The sequence below is a fragment of the Trichoplax adhaerens genome, genomic scaffold (genome assembly GCF_000150275.1).
Source record: "Trichoplax adhaerens TRIADscaffold_2 genomic scaffold, whole genome shotgun sequence".
In the NCBI taxonomy this organism is placed as follows: domain Eukaryota; kingdom Metazoa; phylum Placozoa; class Uniplacotomia; order Trichoplacea; family Trichoplacidae; genus Trichoplax; species Trichoplax adhaerens.
Window position 1 is genome coordinate 6504150 of NW_002060944.1, and position 22921 is coordinate 6527070.

Below are 22921 nucleotides of genomic sequence, written 5' to 3' on the forward strand. Positions count from 1 at the left end.
ATCGCCAAATTTATCCTTACTCATTTCTACAATATTAATAATAGTATAGTATCGGTGTCCTTGTTTACTAAGTATAACTAGTTAACGCCATCCATACGTGTATTATAAGAATATATTGCATTTATTAAATTTCTACTTTGATCGACTTTAATCATACATTCGTATCCAGACTTCATATCAGAAATTCATACAGCGCTATGCATAAATGCATAAGTGTATATACATATTTAAAAAAGCTTTGATAATACGAGCGTACTTATACAGTACAGCTGTACGTTTGGATTATTCACATTCATTAAGTTTGCGAATAACCTAAGTATCCTATACACGTACAGTAAATTACATAAAATATATATAGAGAAGTTGATCAAAATTTAAACTGCCGGTATCGATTAGGGATAAAATTAATCACCTATCAATGAAATTAAATAAAAAAGATACTACAGTATTCGATAAAATTAAAGGTGTATATATAGTAAAATAGTACTGCATGACTTATGCTCACTAATTAATTTTCAAAATGCCATCGGTCAATTGAAGTATTAAACATAAAAATGAAAACTTTATCGACGAAGTTATATACATTAGATATGATAATAATTACATTTCATTCACTACCTTTAAGTTTATCTTAGGGAAATAAAATCTTAAATCTTGTTATTACAATCGTCATCTTTGTTCATGCTATACTGTCACAGACCAAATGAGTACGTCTATGTATCCAACAGTGATAAGATAGTTCCCGGAGGGTGAGAATTTGACCGTTTTAATACAGTCACTGTGGCCTACGAAATCTTGAAAACTACCCTCATAGAAATCCATTATTTGTACCAGCCGTTCTAAGTAGTACAAGTGATACATTTTAGATTAAATAACTATAATATTAATAATGTGATCACGATACATATGCAATGCTAAGTATTAAAGCAATAATCAGCTTCAGATAAATACAAAAATTATCTTTGTTGCAGTTGGCTACACATGTTAAAATAGTACCTTTGCAACCCATAGCAATTAATTGTCCCTTTGGAGACACATCTAAGCTAGTCATCCAGTGCGTTAGTGGACATTGTCTAATAATCTAGAAACATGAATTTAGAAATGGATTAGGTAAAGAACTATAATGCTGTTATTTGAAAGATTGCTGCGTAAGAAACAAAATTAGTTAATACCTTTTGTTGAGATAAACTATAGAAAATTATTTCTTTTTGTATTCCGTAACCGGTATAAATTACAATATCTGAATCTGTTTTTGAAAAAGCAGCTAGGCTAGGAGGAAAGTCCTCATTGTTTGGCTATAATTTTTAAATGTAGGTATGGGAGAAATAAAAAGAAATCTGTTAGTCACGCTATAAAACATGTAGAATCAAGAGTTGTAGTATTACAGCTGTTAAGTTGAATCGATAAGTTGTATAATATTCTAATATTAGTCTTCTACCAGTCCTCCTTTAATCAAAGTTTCTTCTGGTGCAAAATCAGGTGCAGCAAAAGTTAACCAATCGACAAGCTCACAAAAATCTTTAGACCAGTCAGCGCTCCAAATACTAATCCTTCTATCCGCACTAACACCTAGCCAGAGAAGTGGCGACGATAAATTCCATTTCTCGTCCTTTATTTAAATTAAATTATATGGACAATACTGAAATTAGGGACGGTAAGCAAAGTTGAACCAATAAGAATATTGTAACAGCTTGTAAATAGGCAAAACGCATATTGCAGGGAAAAATAAAACAGTTGTAGATACTTCATCAAGCACATAATCAGTTACCCAAGAAACGGCCACATCAAATCCTAATATCGAAGCGCCCTTATGATCGTTGAGAACTCGTAAAGTTAAACCAGTACTTGGACTATTTATCGCAATTAATCCATCCGCGCTTCCGGACAATATTACCCGACCTATATTAATTGCATTAAAATATGTTTTTACCAGTATCGAATTTAAGTTATGAATTTTGGCAAAGGCATTTAACAACACTAACAAATATTACTAAATAACATTTTACTACCGTCAGCTGCATATGTTATTGCCGTGACCGAGTTTGCGTGAGGTTGCATCTTCATGACCATGTGTATTTTTTCTATATCAAAAAGTCTAACGGTACCATCGCTATATCCAGCAACGCAGTGTGTTGGGTATGTAATACTATCCGCTCCGACATTTTTCAGTACCACAGTTGACTTAGGGTTAGTGTGAGAGCTTGTATATGAGATCGTGTCTTGTATTTTTGGGGCAGGACTAAATGCCATACAGTTACAAGACTTCGTAGGAAAGATACGTTAAAAACGAGATTAATCACTACCATTACTTTGATTATTTCTCATTTATAAATCTTTATGATAACAATAGTGCGTAATCACATTATATTTAGTCTTTAAAACAGGTCATGTTTGCAATGTACCTCTCCCATGACTTGAAATTGCAACGTTTGTTCAACTTTATCAGTCGTCCAGATTCTCAGACTACCATCAGCACCACATGTACCAAAGTACTTATCATCAGGACCACTAAATACTACATCGTTGACCTGAAATGCAAAGAATAACTTAGCTGTGTATAAGAGTTCATACAATATTGGTTAAGCCAATTAATTTAATTAGGTATTAGCAGATTTTAGTGTCTATTTGAACCTGATTAGTTTGTCCACTGACTAAGCGAATACTAGCTCTTTCAGGCCAGTTAATGTACCACAGTGTTCCAGCGGTTGTTCCAACAATTCCCTATACTCGTATAAACACATACAAATAATTATCGAAGGATACTGTATACTGATAGCTTATGTATTTGGTATTCCATATTTAACATATACATATATATTGTGTCCGCTTTATCTATTGTAATATTCCTTACCGTATCAATTGATTCATCGAATGAAGCCGCGATTATAGCTCCATCTAAAGGCATTTCGTCTTCCATCGTTAATCCTTCACTTCTTATACTAATTTTTTTAAAGAAATTAATATCTTGGTAATTGAAATTCAGTTGCTACCTTGCGCGTACGCAATGTGCATAGTACACTTTAGTTACTGTAAAAGTACATTTGCAAAGGAGATGGTACCACTGCAATAGCTACTATCAATATTTCAAAAAGTAACTATATAATGGTATAAATAAAATGGGCACGTTACAAATTTTATCAAAAATTAACTGTAAAAATGATATAAAACAATGCCTGCATAACAAAATTATGTTAAGTAGTTGCCCAATTAACTAGTTAATCATTCAATTGTTTATTACAAACCTGACTGAGCCGCCTGGCAATCTCATTTCCCCAATTCCTACTATAGACCAGAGGCGCAGATTGTTGGTACAACTACCAGTTACCATTCGACTTCCGCGACAGACAATTACACCTGTGCATTAAGTTTTCCAATTCATTAGGTGTCGTCAATTCATCCAGAATTAAATATATCTTAATAAAAATGATACGTACCTATTTCCTTTTTATCCGCTTCCCAGTGAGCAAAGCATGAATTATTTCTGGTATCCCATGCGGTTATAATGCCTGCATTATTTTAGAAACATTAAATCATGACTTTGGCTACATAATACACATTACACATTTTATCTCACCAGAATTAGTGGCCGCATAAAGGATACTATCCCCAGCATATCCAACAGACGTGAAATCGACACAATTGTTAGACTTCTAATTGACAGTTAAAAGAAATAATCCAATACTATCACTCACGTAAAAATGATTAAGTTTAAGGCAAGAGTATTTTGTACGTATTGAACGAAGATTAAAATTACATTAAGCCGCGGCTTTAACAATTCTTCAGGGACTTCAGCTTCGTGCATCTAAGTAATTTAAGCAATCTTGGTATAAAAGCTGATACCGTATCTTTATACGTGTAATATAGTAGCGATCGCATTGCAATACATTGCAAATATTTATAGTATGCTCTTACGTTCAAGCTAATGGTATAGTTAGTCTCATCTAGTAGCCAAAATTTTATTTTGCCATTAGCTCCAACAGAAGAAAATTCGTTGACAGTGTAGGGATCCCAACATAGATCATGTATTGGCTCAGTTAATTGCGTAGCTGCAAGCACTGAATGATCATTCGTACTCCATACAACAATTGCACAGTCTAGATAATTTCCTAATAAGAAATAAATTGCATTGGATTAAGAAATGAGTATATTTAAAAAGTACTAAAAGAAATTTCTGGTATTAATGCTCTGCATACTGATAACATACCTACAGATATTAAAAACCGATCGTCTCGTGAAAATGCAAGACAACATATATCGCCTTTATGGTGTTTCAATATCTGTTTAAAAAATCACCGAATACGGAGTATATATGATATATATTATATAAAAAGTTAATTTTTAAATACTCTGCAAATAGCAAAGGCATAATGTATTAAAATCAGTACCTTTTCACATATTCCTGATTTGGTATTCCATAAACAAATATGACCGTTATCTTTAGATTCTAAAGCAGCTGAAGCCAGAACCTAAATTTATATCAAATAGAGATTCGATCAAGGACTTAAAAGTAGGGTAAATACTGCAGTATCATAACAATTAAAAGAATAAATCTTTGTAAATAATGATAGGATACTGTATGCTGTATATTACTACAGTATGTAATACAGCAATAACACACCTGGCAGTCGTTTTGCAATGCCAGTGTTGATACTTCTTCTATGTGTCCTACAAATAGTAGTTTAATGTTATGCAATTAAGATATGTATCATCAATACTACCGTACCATAATACTACAACATTCATAATCTTAAGCTTTACGAGAAAAATTATCAAAAAAATATACCATTTGCAATTTCAATTACCTTTAAGATGCGTTTGTTTCCCAGTTTGTAAATCCTCAATTACAATGATACATCCGTTCGTATAAGCGAAGAATCCTAAGAATTATTAACAGAGAATTAATCAATCAATTAATACACTTGATTACACTATACAAAAAGGCTTTGCTACCAGTATCCGGATGCCACACCATATTCCCACGTCCACAGCCATTGTAACCGACTGTACTATGAAGTTTGAGACCTGCTTGATTCGGAGGAGCAGCATAGCGTCGCTAATAATAAATATGAGAATTAGATACAGCTGAAGCGAATATCGGAAATTGAAATTCTTAGTACCGTAGCTAAAGTTGATTGTCTGTTTCGTCTTGTATAATGCTTCATAACCGCAGGTGTTGGATGTGAAGTAGGCAGTAATAATGCTTTATTGGTGAATGGCTTCGTTGATTCAGAATCCGATATACTTGGCTCTTCGCTAGCTTCGAATATCCTTTCATTATTACCTTCCTGTAGCACATTGAGGAAAGAAATTATAGCAATTATTGAGTAAAGTACCTATGTATAATACGAAAATAGTAGGTTATACCTTAGTTCCTGCCGATGTAAGATTCACGTTTGTTTCTTGCTGCAATGATACCACACCTAATTCTTCATCCTGATAATTTTCACTTGCTGAAACAGAATTGGATTCATCTTCTCGCTCGCTTTGATCACTTGTAGCTTCAATCTCGTCCGCATCTTCGTTACTTAACTGTAATTTCCTACGAGTACTTGGACTTTGGGTAATTGGTATTGGTTGAGGGATCGTAGATCGAGGTTTGTACTCTTTATATTCATTCATAGTTACATCTTGGCTAGGCTGATCAATGGCGATTGATCGATCTAATGATAGGTGTTAAAGGATTAGTCTATCGTAATGAAGCCTCGCATTTTGCAAATTATGATAATGTTGACAATATTTTGAAACCTTAACACAGGTTTCTAGTTATTGAATATGAATCATAATAAATTAACCTGGAATAGATGAGATAAATGACCTTGCATTTTCGGATTTACTGGAAGAGAAAATAGTTTAATAAGCCTACTAATACATGGAATTAAATAAACCTTGCTACATACAACACAAACTAAATTTACCTAGATGTATACCCCATAAAATTCCATATGAATATTCCATCTCCAACACTAATAAGTCCATCCATATCAGGAGTGAACATAACTTGGTTGATGCGTGATGAATGTCCAATAAAGAGCTACAATAAAGTTTCATATCTACTTATCACCTTATCATTAAGATTTTGCAAGAAAATCATGAATTGTATCAAAGAAAGCGGCTGCTATCAAATTTTACTTTATAGCTGCCTAATCCTAACCTGATAATTCTGATCAAGTCTCATATGATAGTCCCAAATTTTAATTACTTTATCACCAGCGGTTGCAAGATATCTGCTATCTAAGCTGACATCTAAACTAGTACACTCTTCGCGATGTATATTTCTAACCTGTTAGGCAAGCATTGCAAGAGTAAATGGCGGAACGTGATTAAATTAAACCTAACTCGATGATAAGTTTTCTCACATGTTCATTACATACCTCGCTAAGTAATTGTCCATTATTTGCACTAAATCGCAATAGCTTACAAGATGAAGTAATCACAAGGAGTTCATTGGTTTTTGCTGGCGCAAAATGCACTTTAACTGCCCTGTCAGTTGTTGTAGATCCGGCAGCAGCTGTTACAGCATTACCGATATCGATTTTTAGTACCTAAAAACAGTGAAAAAATTAATACCCAAATCAATAAGTAATCTGTTCACTCACTAAAATGTAGTAATATGCTGCAATGTTAAAAATTGAGCATGTATTCATAAGATCACCTCATCAAGGGATCTGGCATCCATGATTGTTACGGTAAATTCTGTTGGGCCAACAAAAACGATTCTTTTACTATCACTACTAACAGATATCGCATCTGGGCCATAAATATCTCCTCGCGCAATAGTATACGGTAGCAGGCGTAACAAATCGTACGTCTGTGAAGTGGCATCATATAATGCAATAGCTCCTAGAGTACCAGCGCTATACATAAATCTACCGCTTGGCGAAAAGGCCAATCCTATAATACGCCCAGGGTGGTTTTTGCTAATAAAGTTTAGTAATACATTTAGCTTTAGATAACAATATTTGGAGGGTAGACAGAAACGTACACTTGTATCATTTAATCAATGTACTGCAATATTTGTTAAAATCTCTAATTTCAAACATACCTATGTTCAGCTAGTAAACTAGATGTTCCGACATGGAAAGTTCGAACAGTTCCGTTTGTAAAGCCACAGGCAAAACACTGCTGACTTGGATGATAACAAATGGCACAAGGAACTTCTCCAGGTGCTTTAAAATCGAAGAGCTGTGAAATATTATGCTATCATTATACTTTACCGTTCAACATTGAAATTAAAATTAAGCAAAAACGGCACCTGCGCATAAGTATCTATATCCCAAATTCGAATAGTCTCATCTCGCGATGCAGTTACCAAATGTCTGCGATGAGAATCAATAGATGCTGCAACTACTTGATCCAGATGTGATCTCATAATCGTAACGTAGTTACGAGTAGAATATTCCAAATAGCCGACATTCCCCTATTAAAGCCAAATTTAAATAATATTTTATATCACATATTGCGCAAGTTAAATTCCTCCATAGGTATTATACGAGATATCAATTGCTAAAAATAGCAACTTGAACTGAACTATAAGTACCGCTTTCGTAGTTACTAGTATTCGTGATCCGTCCTTTGTAACGTCAATAGCGGCAATCGGTCCTTCATGTTCTAATCATTATTTTTATTACATTAGATACGTTTCATCGTAAATTTAGGCAGGAACAAAAGGCTTAAATAACAATCATCGCTGAGAGTAATATAATAACCTGCTTCCAGCAAAATAGTTTTAAAATCAAAAGCCCATAAACGTAAATAACCATCATCCGTTCCAATAGCGAAGAATGATATTCCGGGACGAATGGTGTTAATACTAGAAACACTACTTTTAGAATCGGGGCCAACTGATGTCAAGGTATACACATGATCAATACATATTCTTCCATAATGAATTTCATATATACGTCCGGAAGCGCTCGATGCAAATCTAATGAAATAAAGTGGTCAAGTTTAAGGTATTATGCAAGCAGATGGTATATTAAAATTTCAAATTAATTACTAATCAGAATTTAGTTAGTACTAACAGTCTCCTATCTGGCACATTTTGTGACACATTGAATTCATCAGCAAAAACGATGTCTGTGAATTCTTCGTTATGATAATCTTTTAAATTAACGGGACAAGATCTAAGGCTTTGTTCACGTATTCGCCAAAATCGTATATTCTCAAGGCCACATGATACAAGTCTACAAGTTATGTTGATATTGCTTAATGTGACAATATAAAATTAAAATTTTTTTAAAATCTTTAGTTAATAAATCTACCTAGTACTATCAAAGGCAGAAATTTTCATTTTAGATATGTTTGCGTCTGTATGAGCCTTAGCAATGACAGTGACTTCCCCAGATTTTTGAGCGTCTGATGTATTCCAAACTATGACTAACTGTAAATTGTAAATATAATTTTTTTAGTATACAGAAACTTCGTCACTTCTTAGACCATGATACTAATTAACTTATCGGAATTGTGACCAAATAAACAAAACTCCACCTGTTTGCCATGATTATCTTTGCCAACACCACATAGTGTATCTCCAGAAAACGAAAAACTATGGGTACATCAAGCATAAAATTACAGATACAGTTTAGATTGAATGCAACTATCAATATCAAAACTTTTTGCGCTTCAATGAATGAGTACTATTTCAATCTTAATCATTTTCATACCTTAATAAATAAACAGAATGGACATGAGATTTAAACATTGCAAGGCAATCACCACGATAAAAATCCCAAATTCTTATCACTGGCAATTGGCCGGTTTGCGAGGACGCAAAAACAGTCGAATTACCATTGAAAGAAAGAGAAGAAATCTATATCAAGAAATTTTTGAAAAGTAATAGCATTAGGTAAACAAAACTTTAAATCAGTAGAACTATTTTGGGATAGTAATGCTACCTTATCTGTATGTCCTATAAACAGCCTCTGGTCTCCACTGCTAACTTCCATTGCAACGATGACAGCATTACAGGCATAGAGTACATGAGAACCATCACAAGTCCATAATGCCTTTCGTTAAAATGTTAATTATGTCTTATTTTCCATGTTTAATCAATAAACACTACTTACGTAAATAGCTATTTCATTGTAGTGGTACACCAATATAACTAATGATTTACCTCACTTGTACTGCCACCAAAGCCAATGATACGTTTCAGGTTCAATATTGGATCTGGTTTCAATTTCTAAGATTCAGTTTAAATAATTTTAAGCGTCAGGAAAGCTATTGATTACTTTTTGACATTTGATTGATGGAATGAATAATTATGCAAATAGTCCAAAAAATTTTACCTTTAACTTCGATTCTTCAGCCTTAGGAGCAGTTATAACTTTAGAGCGGACCTAGGCAAAAATAAATAGTTAGAAAATGTAAGAGAATTACCAATAGCAGATAAATAATAACATGGATATTGTCAATTATTATTATACCCGTCCCGTTTTCTTATCGTGTTCATGAATTACGATTTGTTGCTTAGGATAAGCATAGACATGCACTTCACCATTATTGTCCGGGCAAGCACCAACTGGACCGTCAGCAGTGCCAGCTTTGGGTAACTTAGATGGTACCTCACGTACCTATAACACGCACACCCCAATGTATATATTAATTCATTATAATTCTTAAAGTTAGTAATCTAATAGTCGCTATAGCTCCTATAAATCAGCTAATCATTACCATATTTAGCTCTAACCTTAGTTCGTGGAGGTGTACCAAGTTTCAAAGGATTGTCAGGAATCTCTTTAACTTTATTCTACATAAGATGGAGTTAAATCGAAATAATTACTAATCAAATCAACCTAGAATGGTCAAATACAGGCTATCTGATTATAAATTCTAACTGATACGAAAGTTTTAGTACCTTTTTTCTGCTTGGTTTAATAAATCCTAGGGAATCTGATACCATTACAAGGGAAAGCAAGCATTACAAAATATCAATATTTATGTAAAATTATCGATTATAAGAAGGCATACTTATAGTTTCTACGAAAAGTAACTATTAACGAAATAAGCTATTCTGCGTAACTTACGTTCTTTAGTATTATCAGTCATCATTGATTGCCAATCCGTTTTATTTCTATGTGTATCAACAGGGAATTTTATGCAATCATAAACGTCGTACCAATCACGTCCTTTGGCTATAGGGAATGTCATTTCTCGTGGTAATGGCTCAATGCCAGCAACGGCAGTTTTACGACGGCTAGTTGAGAAACTCAGCCCTGATATAAGTAACAAATGGTTCAGTATCGTGTGTAGAGAGTATAAGTACATCAGTTTCGTAACATATAGAGTTTTACATATACATTACAATGAAGAGAAAATAAATGATAGCCGATGCAACGTACCAGGTTCATATTCCATATCGCTAGTGAATATACCTTTGACATACATATTGGCACATAGTCTGATGCTTTTTAGATATGCATACTTATAATTTAGATAAGCTGATAAAACATATGACATGTCCAAAAGTAGAACAGTCCATCGCGTAGCAGAAGGTGCAGTGTCAGGCTGATCTAAAGGCGCGATGAGGCAATCATATAATTTACAACAATAGATTAAGTAATCAGTTAGTATTCATTGATATTACGGTATACTGTAAGATAAGCCTACTTTGATGACTAGTGGAAAAACCCATCGATGTAATTTCATCGATCGAACCATTAGCAGGTTTAACAATAAACGGAAATTGTAACCACGTAGAAGTAGATTTAAATTCTCGAAATAAATTTGAGAATGATATCCGTACAATTAAGCCATCGTCAGTAGCTACATCCATATGGACGACAAAGTACTTGGATGGTATCGGTCGAAAAAGAAGATAAAGATATCGGCCAATCAAGCCTAAAGATTGAGAAGATGTCTTTGGGATTTGTAAGTAATTGCTAGCTGGTATCGAGCCGATAATCTTGAAGACGGATGAACGTAACGTTTTGTCCTATAAATCATGTACCGAATCCATTATATAAATCATTTCTGATGCATTATGTTGTAAGCTGATAGACCGATAAACATCTAGAAGAGCTAGCTTTTGAATTTGCTAATTAGATAAGGAGGCATTCTACGAAAAAATTCTACTGCTACTACTACAAATAGAATATACTTTATGTACGGGTAAGAAACTAACTCTTATGTTCTACGTATATGTGTATATATATATATATATGTTAAAGAAATTTCAATACCCTTCCTCAAGCTGATTATTTTACTGTATCTACGGTATTACATAACAACTAGAAAAAAGGCTGGTCGAAGATATGTTAGATCAGTAATTATTGAGCGATAAGCAGATATATTTTGATGTTATAAAACACAGTAGCAAGCGTTTATAAATGAATTTCAAGTGTCGATGTCAAATGCTGAGATGCGATAGTTAATACTTGTACAGTACAATGCTAAATAATTATTTTACTGAAGCACAGTAATGCTATAGAACGAAGCAATAACAAATATGGTCCACTGTACAGTAAGTATCTTTACCATGGTAACCAATGCATCGCCTTCTTTGCTAGCTCGTTTAAGATTGAAGACATCGAAATGCTTGAAGACATTAACATAAGGTTGCTGCCACACTATAACCATGAAAATAGAATTCATGAAAATTAAACATTAAAATAGTTAGAGTCATATTTATGATTAGTAAGTGTACCGCTATTAGCATACGTATTGCGTATTCCATTGTAATACAGTAGATATTAATTATCATACAAGCAATTTAGTTATTTGTAGTTCTGTAATGTTACCTATACTTTATCGACATATAATAAAAATGTAACATCCTATCTATATTAGGCTGATGGCATGCTCTATTTCCATTCAATATGACTAAATTCACTGAAAGTGGGTTACTACTGTACTACTATAGTGGATCGTAAGATAAATAAAAAATTCAACCCATTTTAAAAGTGACTACTACAATAAAATGATAAAGATTGGATTTACTACAGATTAATGATATTAATTATCGAATCAACTTTAAGATGTACTACAGTAAAATGGTGAACATTAGATTAACTACAGACTAATTGATTACCGATAATGAATTATCTATCAACTTTAAAAATTGACTACAGTAAAACGGTCAAAATTGGATTACTATGTACAGGCTGTGATTATTGCTACATGCAAACTGCAAGTCTGCAACAGTAACATAAGTCGTGGATGTACACTGATTGTACAGGTACGGCTGGCCTTTCAATCTGCCTTTACTCGATGCATACATCTCGCTAATATGATTGCAAGAATCTTGCAAGCACTTGCAATAGACCCGAGTGCAAGATTCCTTATGTTTGTTCTATCCGATTAACTTGGAGATGAAGTTAATTATTGCCATTCTTGATGATATGGGTGAGCAATAAGTCTTAGGAATGATGCAATGCCATTTTACACACATACAGTAATCATGACTGTCATTGCATTTTACATTGGTGCTACTGAAACGTGGCAAGGTGACCATTAACTTCAATGTAAACTTACATTTGGACATGTTGTCAATAATTTGAACAAGCTTGAAATCTCTTGTATTGACCGTCAAAATTATTCAATGGCAACACCATCAAAGTAATGCAGTAAATTAATTAATGACAAGAGGAATAAGTTCAAAATGGCCGATCAAGTTGTAGGCTACTATTTCCGGTTGGGACCAGACTGGCAATAGCTAAAATCAGTCAAAGGAGTGACACACGGAGCTGGAGTCAACCTGCAAGATTGAATCGCCGCTGGCTGACGTGCCCAAGATCGTGTCAATAAACTGTAACTGAGCAGGTAGCGGTCACACCAACTGAAGTGACCGTTAATAGCTTACATAAAAGTGATAGCAGCACAAAACAAGCATCCTGTTTGTCTTACAGTTAGAGTACTCTATCATGCCTCTCTACGATACGCTTTACACTGAATAAACCAGCCATCAATACTGTACAATGTACAGTACATCTACTGTACACTGTACACTACTCACTCAGTCAGCCGTATCTGGTACTACTACTGTACTGCTACAGTACTACTGGATATTCGTAGTACCGTACTGTTTAGAGACACGGCCGAGAGGAGACGTACCGCGAAAAAATTTTGAAATAATTGGACATGCGTATATTCGCGGTCCCGGTTCTGTTGAAATACTGTACACGTCTGTACGTCTGTACTGTACAAATTACAAAAGGCTACAGTACAGACGTACTGTACTGTCAATGATCATAACGTTACTGTACTGTACAGGGTGTCTCATAAAAAATCGACGACGATTGAAATGATCTGAAAACGTAATATCATGACCAAATTGGACAAATTTAGTATCAATCGATAGCTTAGATGTGTAAAAATTCAAGTATCATAATAAAAAATGTAAAAAATATCCATTAATATGTTACATTGTTGGGGATGATCGGGCAGGAAATGAACATGGACTACTAAATACCAGTGTCGAGCAGAATCTGATAGTCCATAGAATAGAATGAATTTATCCGATCTGAATTTATTGGATTTAATATAATTTTGAAATCTGACGCATGCACATCCTGGATGATTTGATGCCTACCTACATTGATCTGTTACATATACACACAAGCCGAGCTGGAAGGCACTCATCTCTAGAATACGAATTGAAAAGTTTTAACAATTTCAAGCCATACCCTTAACCCTAATATCAGTGCTACGTCTCAACAGTCACTGCGTAAATCTACAGGACACTGTACACCATGCCAGTCTAAAGAAAAAGAGGCACTGGTAGTGGTAATGAGCTGTACAGTTGTAAAGTAAATCAATCTCAGTAATAGCATAACATGCATCCAACGAACCGCTATGTCCGTATATTATACATACGATTACAACATATACTCGTAATGGCCAGGTATAGGACATCATGTTTCATTATTATTGTTTATTAGGAATTTCATAGTTGATCATTGAGCGAACACGAGTGTAGCTCTAGTCAGAGACCATTCGTCTCTGATGTAATATATCGATTGCTATAATCACCATCAGTCAAAAACTACAAGGCTTATCCGTACTGCAAATGGTTTGCAACTGGAGCTATAGACTTTTTCTACCAGAAATTTGGATAAAATTATAATGAACTTATTGTAGTGGATATATTGGTGTAAGTATGATACAGCACCGGATACTAGACTATTAGATAACTGGTACTAGATGATTTAAGAGTATCGCTACCTTAACACTCTGTAGACTTTTATCGGCACATTAGATTATCCACAAAAAAGTTATTAAATCCAGCTGACGTTAAGTTACGTAACAGCATAGCGCAGTCAAAGACTACAAAAAGATGCTGCAAGCCTGTACAGAATTGCGTAACATCAATAGATATACGGTAAGAGTACGCATTCATACTCAGAGTAAATGCACATTTAAGCTAAATTGATGTGACATTGGAATGTACTGTTCAAAATACCAATACAGTACAACTTATACTGTCATCGGGTATACGAAATATCAACATAGTAAGCAAAACCTATGGTATGCACATGATATATATTATGCACACTACAAGTCAAATTGATGCTCTTGCCTACAGCTCAAAGACATAAAACAGTAAATGTCAACGCAATAAAAAATGTTTTAAAAAGCAAACAGGTTATCAATTAACTAATACACGTAGCAAGCTAAAAGAATTCTATGAAGTAAAATGCATAATATCACATTGTCTGAGAATATAGTAATAACATTGTTCAATGAATCATGGATAGACACATATTTTCAAGTTCAATTTAGTAAAAATAGCTGTGCGTCAAAACTTATATTACAGTACCAATTTATTATTATATTGCAAAGTAGCTATACAATAAATCAGAATAGTTTCTTATATCTTCTGGTAAGCATCATAGGAGCCTATTTACATTCTCCGAAATCCCTTGCTACGGTATCCACTGGGATCTCGGTGATATTTATCACGGTTCTATAATTATAACGAATTTAATAAAATTTTAATAAATTACTGTGACCGATATCCGCCGTCGTAACTCAGAAATTCATTAATTTAATATAATATGCTACGTTATATGGTCATAATTATGAATATTTATTTTACAGTATACATACTTTAGACGAATTTTTCTGATCTTGGTATCTCTGAAAGGGGCTTTTCCCCTTCAAGAAAGAGGTAATCTTACTTTTATTCTCTTGATCTTTTTAATCTATGATCAAATAGAGGTCATTATAATGTATGAATTTGATTCAAAAGTAATAGTTAAAGATAATAAAACCATTGGAAAAATTTTGCTCTACCTTTCCACGATCTATTTCTTCATCAAGAAAGTGACGTTTCCGTTTTAAATCTCCGGTTTTATATTTTTCAAGGTTACTCTCGTCTCCTTCCCAACTTTTAACTGTGATCACGTAAATATAAAAAATAAACATTGAAAAGCCTTAATAGCTACATAATAACTTGTAAGCAGTATTATTATACCGGAAATGCTGTAAGCATCACGAGACTTCCTATCAACACGGCCCTCTTCGCTTCTACCCTGAGATCCATCCCAATGAGATCGATTTGCTTTGTTATCGTCCCACATTTTTACAGGAGCTGCGTTGGGAGTGCGAGGTGCTGATTGGTCGTAAGTTCCGATAGATAACTCATTCACAGAATTATGCGACGAATTCATCGTATTATTGTGACTATCAATTAATTTACGCGAAGATGAAGACTTTTCTTTCAATTTTTTATGTTTCTTTGAATGTTTTTTATGGTGTTTCTTATGTTTCTTCTTTGAATGCGAACTTCTTCTATCATCATTACTTGACGTTCTTTCTTTTTTAGCTCTCACCATTTCTTCTTCATCGCTACCATCACTAGAATGCCTATGATTACGTTTCTTTTTCTTTTTCTTTTCTTTCTTTTTCTTACTGCTTGTCAAATACTCTTCTTGAAATCTTTTCTTCGTCCGATCGTCATTATTATGCGGCGGTTCAGATGAGATTGACAAATCTACACATTGATCATCTTTTAAAGTAGTTTTATGATGCAACATAGGCTCGTCACCTGCACCACCTGAATCGTTACATTCAGGCTGATTCTTTTCTATATCTTTTTCGCTGGATCCCACAGTTATTTTTGGCTTTTCTCCGTCTAGTGAATTACTTTTATTACTTTCTGGCACTTCTTTGCTAACTTCTTTGCTTTCTTGCTCTCGACTTTTAAAATTCTTAGCATCCGATGTTATTACACGCGGACTAAATGGCTTAAGTGATAATACCTGGCGAGGGACAAACCCTTGCTTGATTTTTTTCTGCTTTAAACTACCGATATTTGATGCTTTTTCTTTCTCATTTTGCATGTTTACATTGTGCCTTTTCGTTAATTTCACTATATTATCATGTTCTAACGTCTGAGGTTGGCTAGCTGGACTAGATATTTTTTTAGGAGAACAGTCTAGGGATTTAGAATCTGATGTAGAATTTGAATTCTGTTTAAGAACAATGTTCATCTTGGGTACGGTCTCTTTTGAGCTAACTGGTATAAAAGTAGATCGAGAGAAATAATTTCCACGATCTGCCGGTTTCTTTAAGTGCTTCATAGGACCTTTGAAAAGTCAACATCAATATTGATTAATCATACAGAATTTTTTTTTAATTTTTATCTAATGATAAAATTTGATCATCTCCTTACTCGAGGAAAACGTTTGATTATGATTTGACTTCGATGACGAATTATTAAACATTCCTTTTTCAGATTCGGAAGAAGATAACTAAAATTTTTATAATCAAATAGTTAGACAATAGTTGCATATAAATGCTTACAGCTAATATCAGAAATGATAGAATTATATAACACTAATAATAGTCTCAAAGTACCGTCGGTGAAGAAATGTAAAATAAAATATATGCTTCTTGTAGTAAAACAGCATTTATGTTGGATTTGGTAACCTAAATTTTGAAGTCAAGCAAAAGGATATAGCTAAAGTTGTCTACCTTTTTAGCTGCATATGCAGGTACTGAATATTTAAATTACATTAATACAACAGTACTGTAATCTCAATCAATTAATCTTTAAAGCAATGTTAAACTTACGTGGGAGTCATTCATGCAATACCATTGGTTATTTGATGATTTTACATAACAGTAGTAATGTCCGCTATTACAAGAACCACCAGAATGTACTAAAACACCATAAAGATTATATAGAAGAGGAGAACCTGTTTTACTTGTCATGTATGGGCGCAAATCGAGTGTTTCAGTGAACTTTATCTTTCTAGAATTTTTCCCTCCAAATAAACTAAATTTGTTGAATCTGAAACAAAGTTAAAAAGTTTCCTGCAACTATTCTGAAAGTGCATCCAAGCATGAAATAGATTTATGACCAAAATTTTAAATTACCTTTTTATTGGTATAGTTAGTACCACCGGGGCTCTGTGAATAGTAAACTTTTTCATAGCTTTCACTTTGACTTTACATCTTATTAAAAATATATTCAAGCATACTAATTTTAATATATTGATACAGATATGAACAACATCAGCCATAGCGTGAATAAATAACATCAACTAACAATATTTCCACTCCTTTCACAATCACCTACTTTGAACATGTATACATATCACGTCCAGATAAAATTTCCGGTTCTATAAACTTTCTTAACATTGCCGACAAAGTGTTAAGATCCTGAAATGTAGTAATACAGAACGTTATACAATATAAATACTTGGTTTTAAATCTATTTCAAGAACAAGGAATACAATACCGCTATATCTAGTGACAAATCCAACATTGGATCATATTTAATAGACTTGTATTTACATTGAGCGCATTGTACTAATGAAATAATAAGCAATTCATTAGTTTCATAGATAAATGCATAAGATCCAGTAAGATAGATAACAATACTAATAATTAATTTATCCACTATCTAACTTCGAGAAGATGTCAGCAATATCAGCGTAGAGCACTATTTAAAAAACTTCATTTTCTCTTACCTAAACTTCTCAGATATCCACCAAAGATTCGATAGATCATTGTAGTATCTTTAGAGTATTGATCCAGACTAATAGTAATTAAATACAAGATTAAACATAAAATAAGTATTGGTTCACTTTGCGATATTCATTATAATCTATTTGAACAAATCACCAATATATGACGTAGTCTTGAAATTGTTAACTAACTTACAAAATAATGAATATATACTAAGTACAATTTGACATTAATCGCATCTACTATTGAATCTATCGTAAGGTCTTTATGGATAATAATAATTTATCACAGTATATTGTCCGTATGTAGAACCAATTGTTAAGTACAGATATAATTTAAGCATGAGTACATCCATAATTATTTACAAGATCTAGATAAACAGCGCATTTCATTTACTGATGTGTATTAAATGTATAGAAATTTAATTTTATATAACCAAGATCGAATCGATATGAAAGTGTTTACAATTTACATAAAGTAATAAGATGTGAAGGAATGTATACTTATTAAACGAATAAACCTTACTTTTTCGGGTAAGCAGCTAAACAACTACTTTGTATGCCATCAACAAGATATCTTAGGAATTCGTGTGCATCTTCTTGACGCCCAAACTGAATATGACTAGCAATATCTATTAAGATTCAATGATATCAAGTTATAGGTATTGAATTTAATGTAAATGATAGTATGGATGAATTCCAAAAGTTATTAAAAACAAAGAAGCATGTTTTATTGATTAGATAGTTCTAAATTGAGGTTTATTATTTGAATAGTAAGATAATTTTTACTTTTTAGTTTATTAACAATCGGCCAAGGTTTAACCGACGAGCCATTGGACTTTAAACAGCGTACCATCAGACTTTGTAATTCACATAGTACACAAAAGCCAATTTTTCTACCTATAAGGAAAGGCAAACATAGAACGATTAAGATTATAAGAATTAGATTATTGAACGTGAAGATTATTAAGATGATACAATAGAGTTAATGTCGTACCCTAAAATGTACGTAAAATGTAGCTTATTAATAAGATTGTAACATAATATAATCAAATAGTGCACTTACAGTCTTTTTTGTGTTGTTCAGCTAAGGCATAATTAGCTAAGGGTGGTGTATAACATAAACATTGCAGGACTGAATTTAAATAGCAAGTGTTACCAAGGTTAACAAGACCAGCACCAATAGGCTTTATCTTATTCCAAGTTAATTTGATATTACTATCAGGATAAATAATGACTTTTGGAGATGGTATACCATCGTGTTGACGCGAATTGTTATCGTCATTCTTTGATGGAGACGATTGTTCCTGTTCATTTGCAGGCTTGCTCTTGCCACTATTTAATGGTACATATTTCTTTTTCAACTCTGTATAACTTTTATCAGCAACCTTTTCGGCAATAAAATCGATATCTTGTAGTAAGACTTCTCTGGTCGATGATGCTAACTGACTGTCGTCAAAGGTTGAAGCCGTTATTCTTTGCTCTGGCATGCTTTATTGAAGAATGTTGACAGACGACTAGTTATAAACGTAGTATCATGCAGGTTTAATTGGCTAAGGATGCAAAGGAATTAGTAAAAGATGAAATAGCACATGTATCTACTTTACTCTCTTGTTAAGATTGGATAAGCACGGATAAATGATTATAGACTTGATTGCTTGCTAGATCAAGGTGGCAACGTTGTCATTCATTGACAATATCGCTGGGTACAATGATTGATTTCGATGTGGGTAAGATGGATACATAAATGATTTGAAAGATAGATCGAATGTAAGATAGTAATACAGTTTCATTAATAACAACTTGAATGATATTATTATTTATCTGGTGAGCCTTTCTTGATGATCGTAAAGTATTCAATTCATTAATATGATTATCTACCTATGCCTGCCTCTACTGTCATTTATTAAAATGGATTTATGGATCAATTTCATCGGACACTTACCGATTTCAAGATAGACCGTTAATTTTGCTTGCTTGATGCAACTTGGATGGATTAATCAAGTCATCAACGAGTAAAAGACATCCAATTACAATATGAACAGCTAGAATCCAATGACGATATGAAAAATTTCTTTGGAAACAGCAACTACCTCTAATTGATGAGGTAATCCAAGCGCGCGAAATCGGATTCACCCCTCATGACCAGGTGTTACCACCAATGTTCTATCTCGACTGTGCGAGTCTACGTAATCGTATTTAGTCTATTCTGTGATTTTCTATTGATCGTATACTATCCAAATACGTAGAACCTTGATCCTGTTGGCGTAATCGAATAGGTTTGATCTGCAATCACCAGCTCTGTCCTCGCCAATTTAATGCAGCAGCGATGTCTGCCTATAGGCTCTGCAGGTAATCGGCAGGAATCGTCCTTGAGATTCTTACTATTTCAACATGAGTACCTATGATGTATACTACCCGGTACACCAATTTACGCGATATGCCACACTATAGTAGTAGAAAATACTTTCGATACAGTACTGTATTCTCTCACAGCATGGCCGTCGCCATGATGTCAATCGACGAGCAAGGGGCGTCACCTATTACACGTGTGGTGCCATAGTGATTGACTGCAAACTGTGAAAGTGATGTCACCCATGTCAACACCACTACAGTAATACTATGACAAAATGACGTCAACAAAGACGATTGCATACACACGTGTTACAACCGTACATTGGTATCGACTCATCTCCACGGGTGACATCCTTTTTGCTACAGTACACCCTAGCCCTTGCCCTAGCCCTAACCCTAAGCCTAACTTGAACCCTAGCAGTACAGTACTACGCATGTACAGTACAGTACAGTGTATTGTATCCTACTGATTCATGGTCCAGTACTGTACGGTACTGTAAATCTGCAACGCTGTACTGTAGCGATCTCCAAGTGGAAGAAAAACAATGGCGACTGCTACTGTCGAAAGCAGAATCGATGAATTAGATAAAACGAGAAAGGTTAGGCGATAAATCTATTTACCAAATTGCTCACATAATATTCATAAGCATGAACTAAGACTCAACAGTAAATAATACTTATCAAAATAATGAACATGATGGGATGATCAATTCATGACGAGATTGAAAAAATTCTGCAATTAAGATGAGCTAAGGAATATCCATAGTAACTCAGCAGGCCATCCTAAGTTATAACCATGATCAAGAATAAATGATCATCGTCTACTGCAACTTGGATTGCCTTTTCATGGGCGTTATGGTAGCTCATAAACTGATAATACTGTCACAATTTAGATTCATTTAACGCCATGTGCTATTGTTCTATTTTTAATAGCTTCAGTGGCAGAGCTATCCAATGAGTGTACTGGACGACTATTCCTATTTCTATTCACAGTTATAGGGGAATGCTCATACAGCTAGTAAAATGGACCTCCAAATACTCTACATTGCATAGTTTATAAGACCATTTCATACGTAGATAGGCTATTTCATAAAATAGATAGCATCATATTAATATCATACTGATAGAGCTAATATGAATTCAACCAGCTAAAATAGCTTTATATCATTTTCAAATTAATTCATTCTTAAATATTCGCATTACAGAAAGTACTCAATGTCGTCGAAATTGCTGATCAAATCTTGAAAGAACTATCAAACGATCATCCGTCCACCCAATCTGTTAAAAGTTCTACAACTACATTTGCGTCCCTACTGGAAAGCATCGAGCGTGAACTAACCCAACATATTAATCATTTACTCTCAGTAACGAAGGAACAACAACAAGAACAAGTAACTTATACTCAGGAAAAGGTAACGATGTAGAAATAATATACCACCGTATACACGCGTATTGCCTGTCGTAGATTTTACGTTATTATATTTTGCTCGTGGTTACTGTACATCAGTATCTCTGAAATTATTCAGCTTATTATAACATTTATCTATACTTGCCTATATCAATTTAATAGTACTCTAGTCGCTAAACAGTAATCCGACTGCGTAGAAGAAGTAAATGAATGTATTTCGCTGTAGGGTAGTTGAACGTCTGTATTTTGAAGCAGCATAATCGAAGATAAAATTCGAAACTGTTACTAAAGAATCAAATTTTTATACAGGATTGTGAATTGGCATTAATGAGAGTAAGTCAAATAAAAAAAATGGTTGAAAAGGCTATTGAATTGCACCGGTCTCCAGTTGCAAGTACCCAACACGGTGATATTGAACCTATGGACGAATCTTAAATATTCCATTCCAAACGACGAAATAGCCTTTTCTACGGAATACGAGATAGCGGGTCTTATCTATCCTAAAGCTTGTACTTAATTTTTAATATATGATTTAACTTATATAAGAAATAGTCGATTAAAGCAATGTTATGATCCTCTTACTATTCGCTATCTTGCTTTAAGTAATATTGTACTTTTTCGAATTTCGAAGCAGTGTAAAAGCTCGATGTAAAATTTAGCAGCTGACGCTACCAACTGGATGTTGTTTCCGATACCCTACTAACTTTGCTGGTGCTTCATTAATGAAGTATGGATAATAATTGTAATATATTTTATCAGAAGAAATTCGCATTAACAGCAACAAAGATTAGAATTCGGTCGTATAGATGGATTTATTTTTAATGTTTTTTTTCCTTAACATTTAATTGCATTGTCCTTCATAGCTATCATCTATAAAGCTAATGTTATTTTAGCGTTTTCGGTAAAAATATCTAGCTTGATAACTTTCTATCGCATCATGATACTAAATGTATTGTATGAATGCCTACGCGAAAGTCTGCGCTTACGTAGTTTACAGATAGTGCTTAAAAGCACATCATTTTCTATTGTACAACTAATACTCTAGACACTGTCCTTTCACATAGAATCTTAAAATACTTTGAAAATACGTAACTGTTTACCAAATCTGGCTGAAATGATCCCTTATTTTGGTATGCATTGTAAATAAATGTAAAGATAATTTATATGGCGATTCCATCACATTGCCAGCGTCGCACACTTAGCCTGTAACATATGCAATATTTGTTACATCATCACTGAAGCATTA

General features: G+C 33.7%; 3 protein-coding genes across 3 annotated transcripts; 1 reads left to right on the forward strand and 2 right to left on the reverse strand.

Annotated features, from left to right (window-relative positions):
• Nucleotides 1-684: 684 nt before the first annotated feature.
• TRIADDRAFT_20616 (uncharacterized protein) lies at nucleotides 685-11577 on the reverse strand (the record flags this gene model as incomplete). The annotated part of the gene is made up of 39 exons (XM_002110036.1): nucleotides 685-839; nucleotides 997-1081; nucleotides 1173-1283; nucleotides 1439-1609; nucleotides 1769-1899; nucleotides 2007-2181; nucleotides 2403-2528; nucleotides 2632-2721; nucleotides 2852-2930; nucleotides 3243-3354; nucleotides 3435-3506; nucleotides 3575-3650; nucleotides 3913-4106; nucleotides 4205-4277; nucleotides 4386-4466; nucleotides 4619-4665; nucleotides 4803-4877; nucleotides 4951-5053; nucleotides 5365-5632; nucleotides 5928-6031; nucleotides 6152-6280; nucleotides 6372-6542; nucleotides 6653-6917; nucleotides 7043-7182; nucleotides 7253-7417; nucleotides 7538-7608; nucleotides 7707-7924; nucleotides 8022-8183; nucleotides 8262-8380; nucleotides 8488-8545; nucleotides 8664-8809; nucleotides 8895-9005; nucleotides 9116-9181; nucleotides 9426-9563; nucleotides 9689-9735; nucleotides 9993-10207; nucleotides 10337-10511; nucleotides 10657-10933; nucleotides 11476-11577. The coding sequence occupies 39 exons, from the start codon at nucleotides 11575-11577 to the stop codon at nucleotides 685-687; spliced, it is 5103 nt and encodes a 1700-aa protein (XP_002110072.1).
• Nucleotides 11578-14839: 3262 nt separating this feature from the next.
• Nucleotides 14840-19402, reverse strand: TRIADDRAFT_53651 (uncharacterized protein; the record flags this gene model as incomplete). Its single annotated transcript, XM_002110037.1, has 14 exons — nucleotides 14840-14902; nucleotides 15117-15140; nucleotides 15232-15332; nucleotides 15413-16525; nucleotides 16613-16691; nucleotides 16798-16869; nucleotides 17014-17233; nucleotides 17320-17397; nucleotides 17522-17604; nucleotides 17684-17754; nucleotides 17916-17983; nucleotides 18439-18544; nucleotides 18702-18812; nucleotides 18979-19402. The coding sequence occupies 14 exons, from the start codon at nucleotides 19400-19402 to the stop codon at nucleotides 14840-14842; spliced, it is 2613 nt and encodes an 870-aa protein (XP_002110073.1).
• A 1410-nt stretch (nucleotides 19403-20812) lies between these two features.
• Nucleotides 20813-22110, forward strand: TRIADDRAFT_53652 (uncharacterized protein; the record flags this gene model as incomplete). Its single annotated transcript, XM_002109492.1, has 3 exons — nucleotides 20813-20866; nucleotides 21473-21679; nucleotides 21985-22110. The coding sequence occupies 3 exons, from the start codon at nucleotides 20813-20815 to the stop codon at nucleotides 22108-22110; spliced, it is 387 nt and encodes a 128-aa protein (XP_002109528.1).
• Nucleotides 22111-22921: the final 811 nt, after the last annotated feature.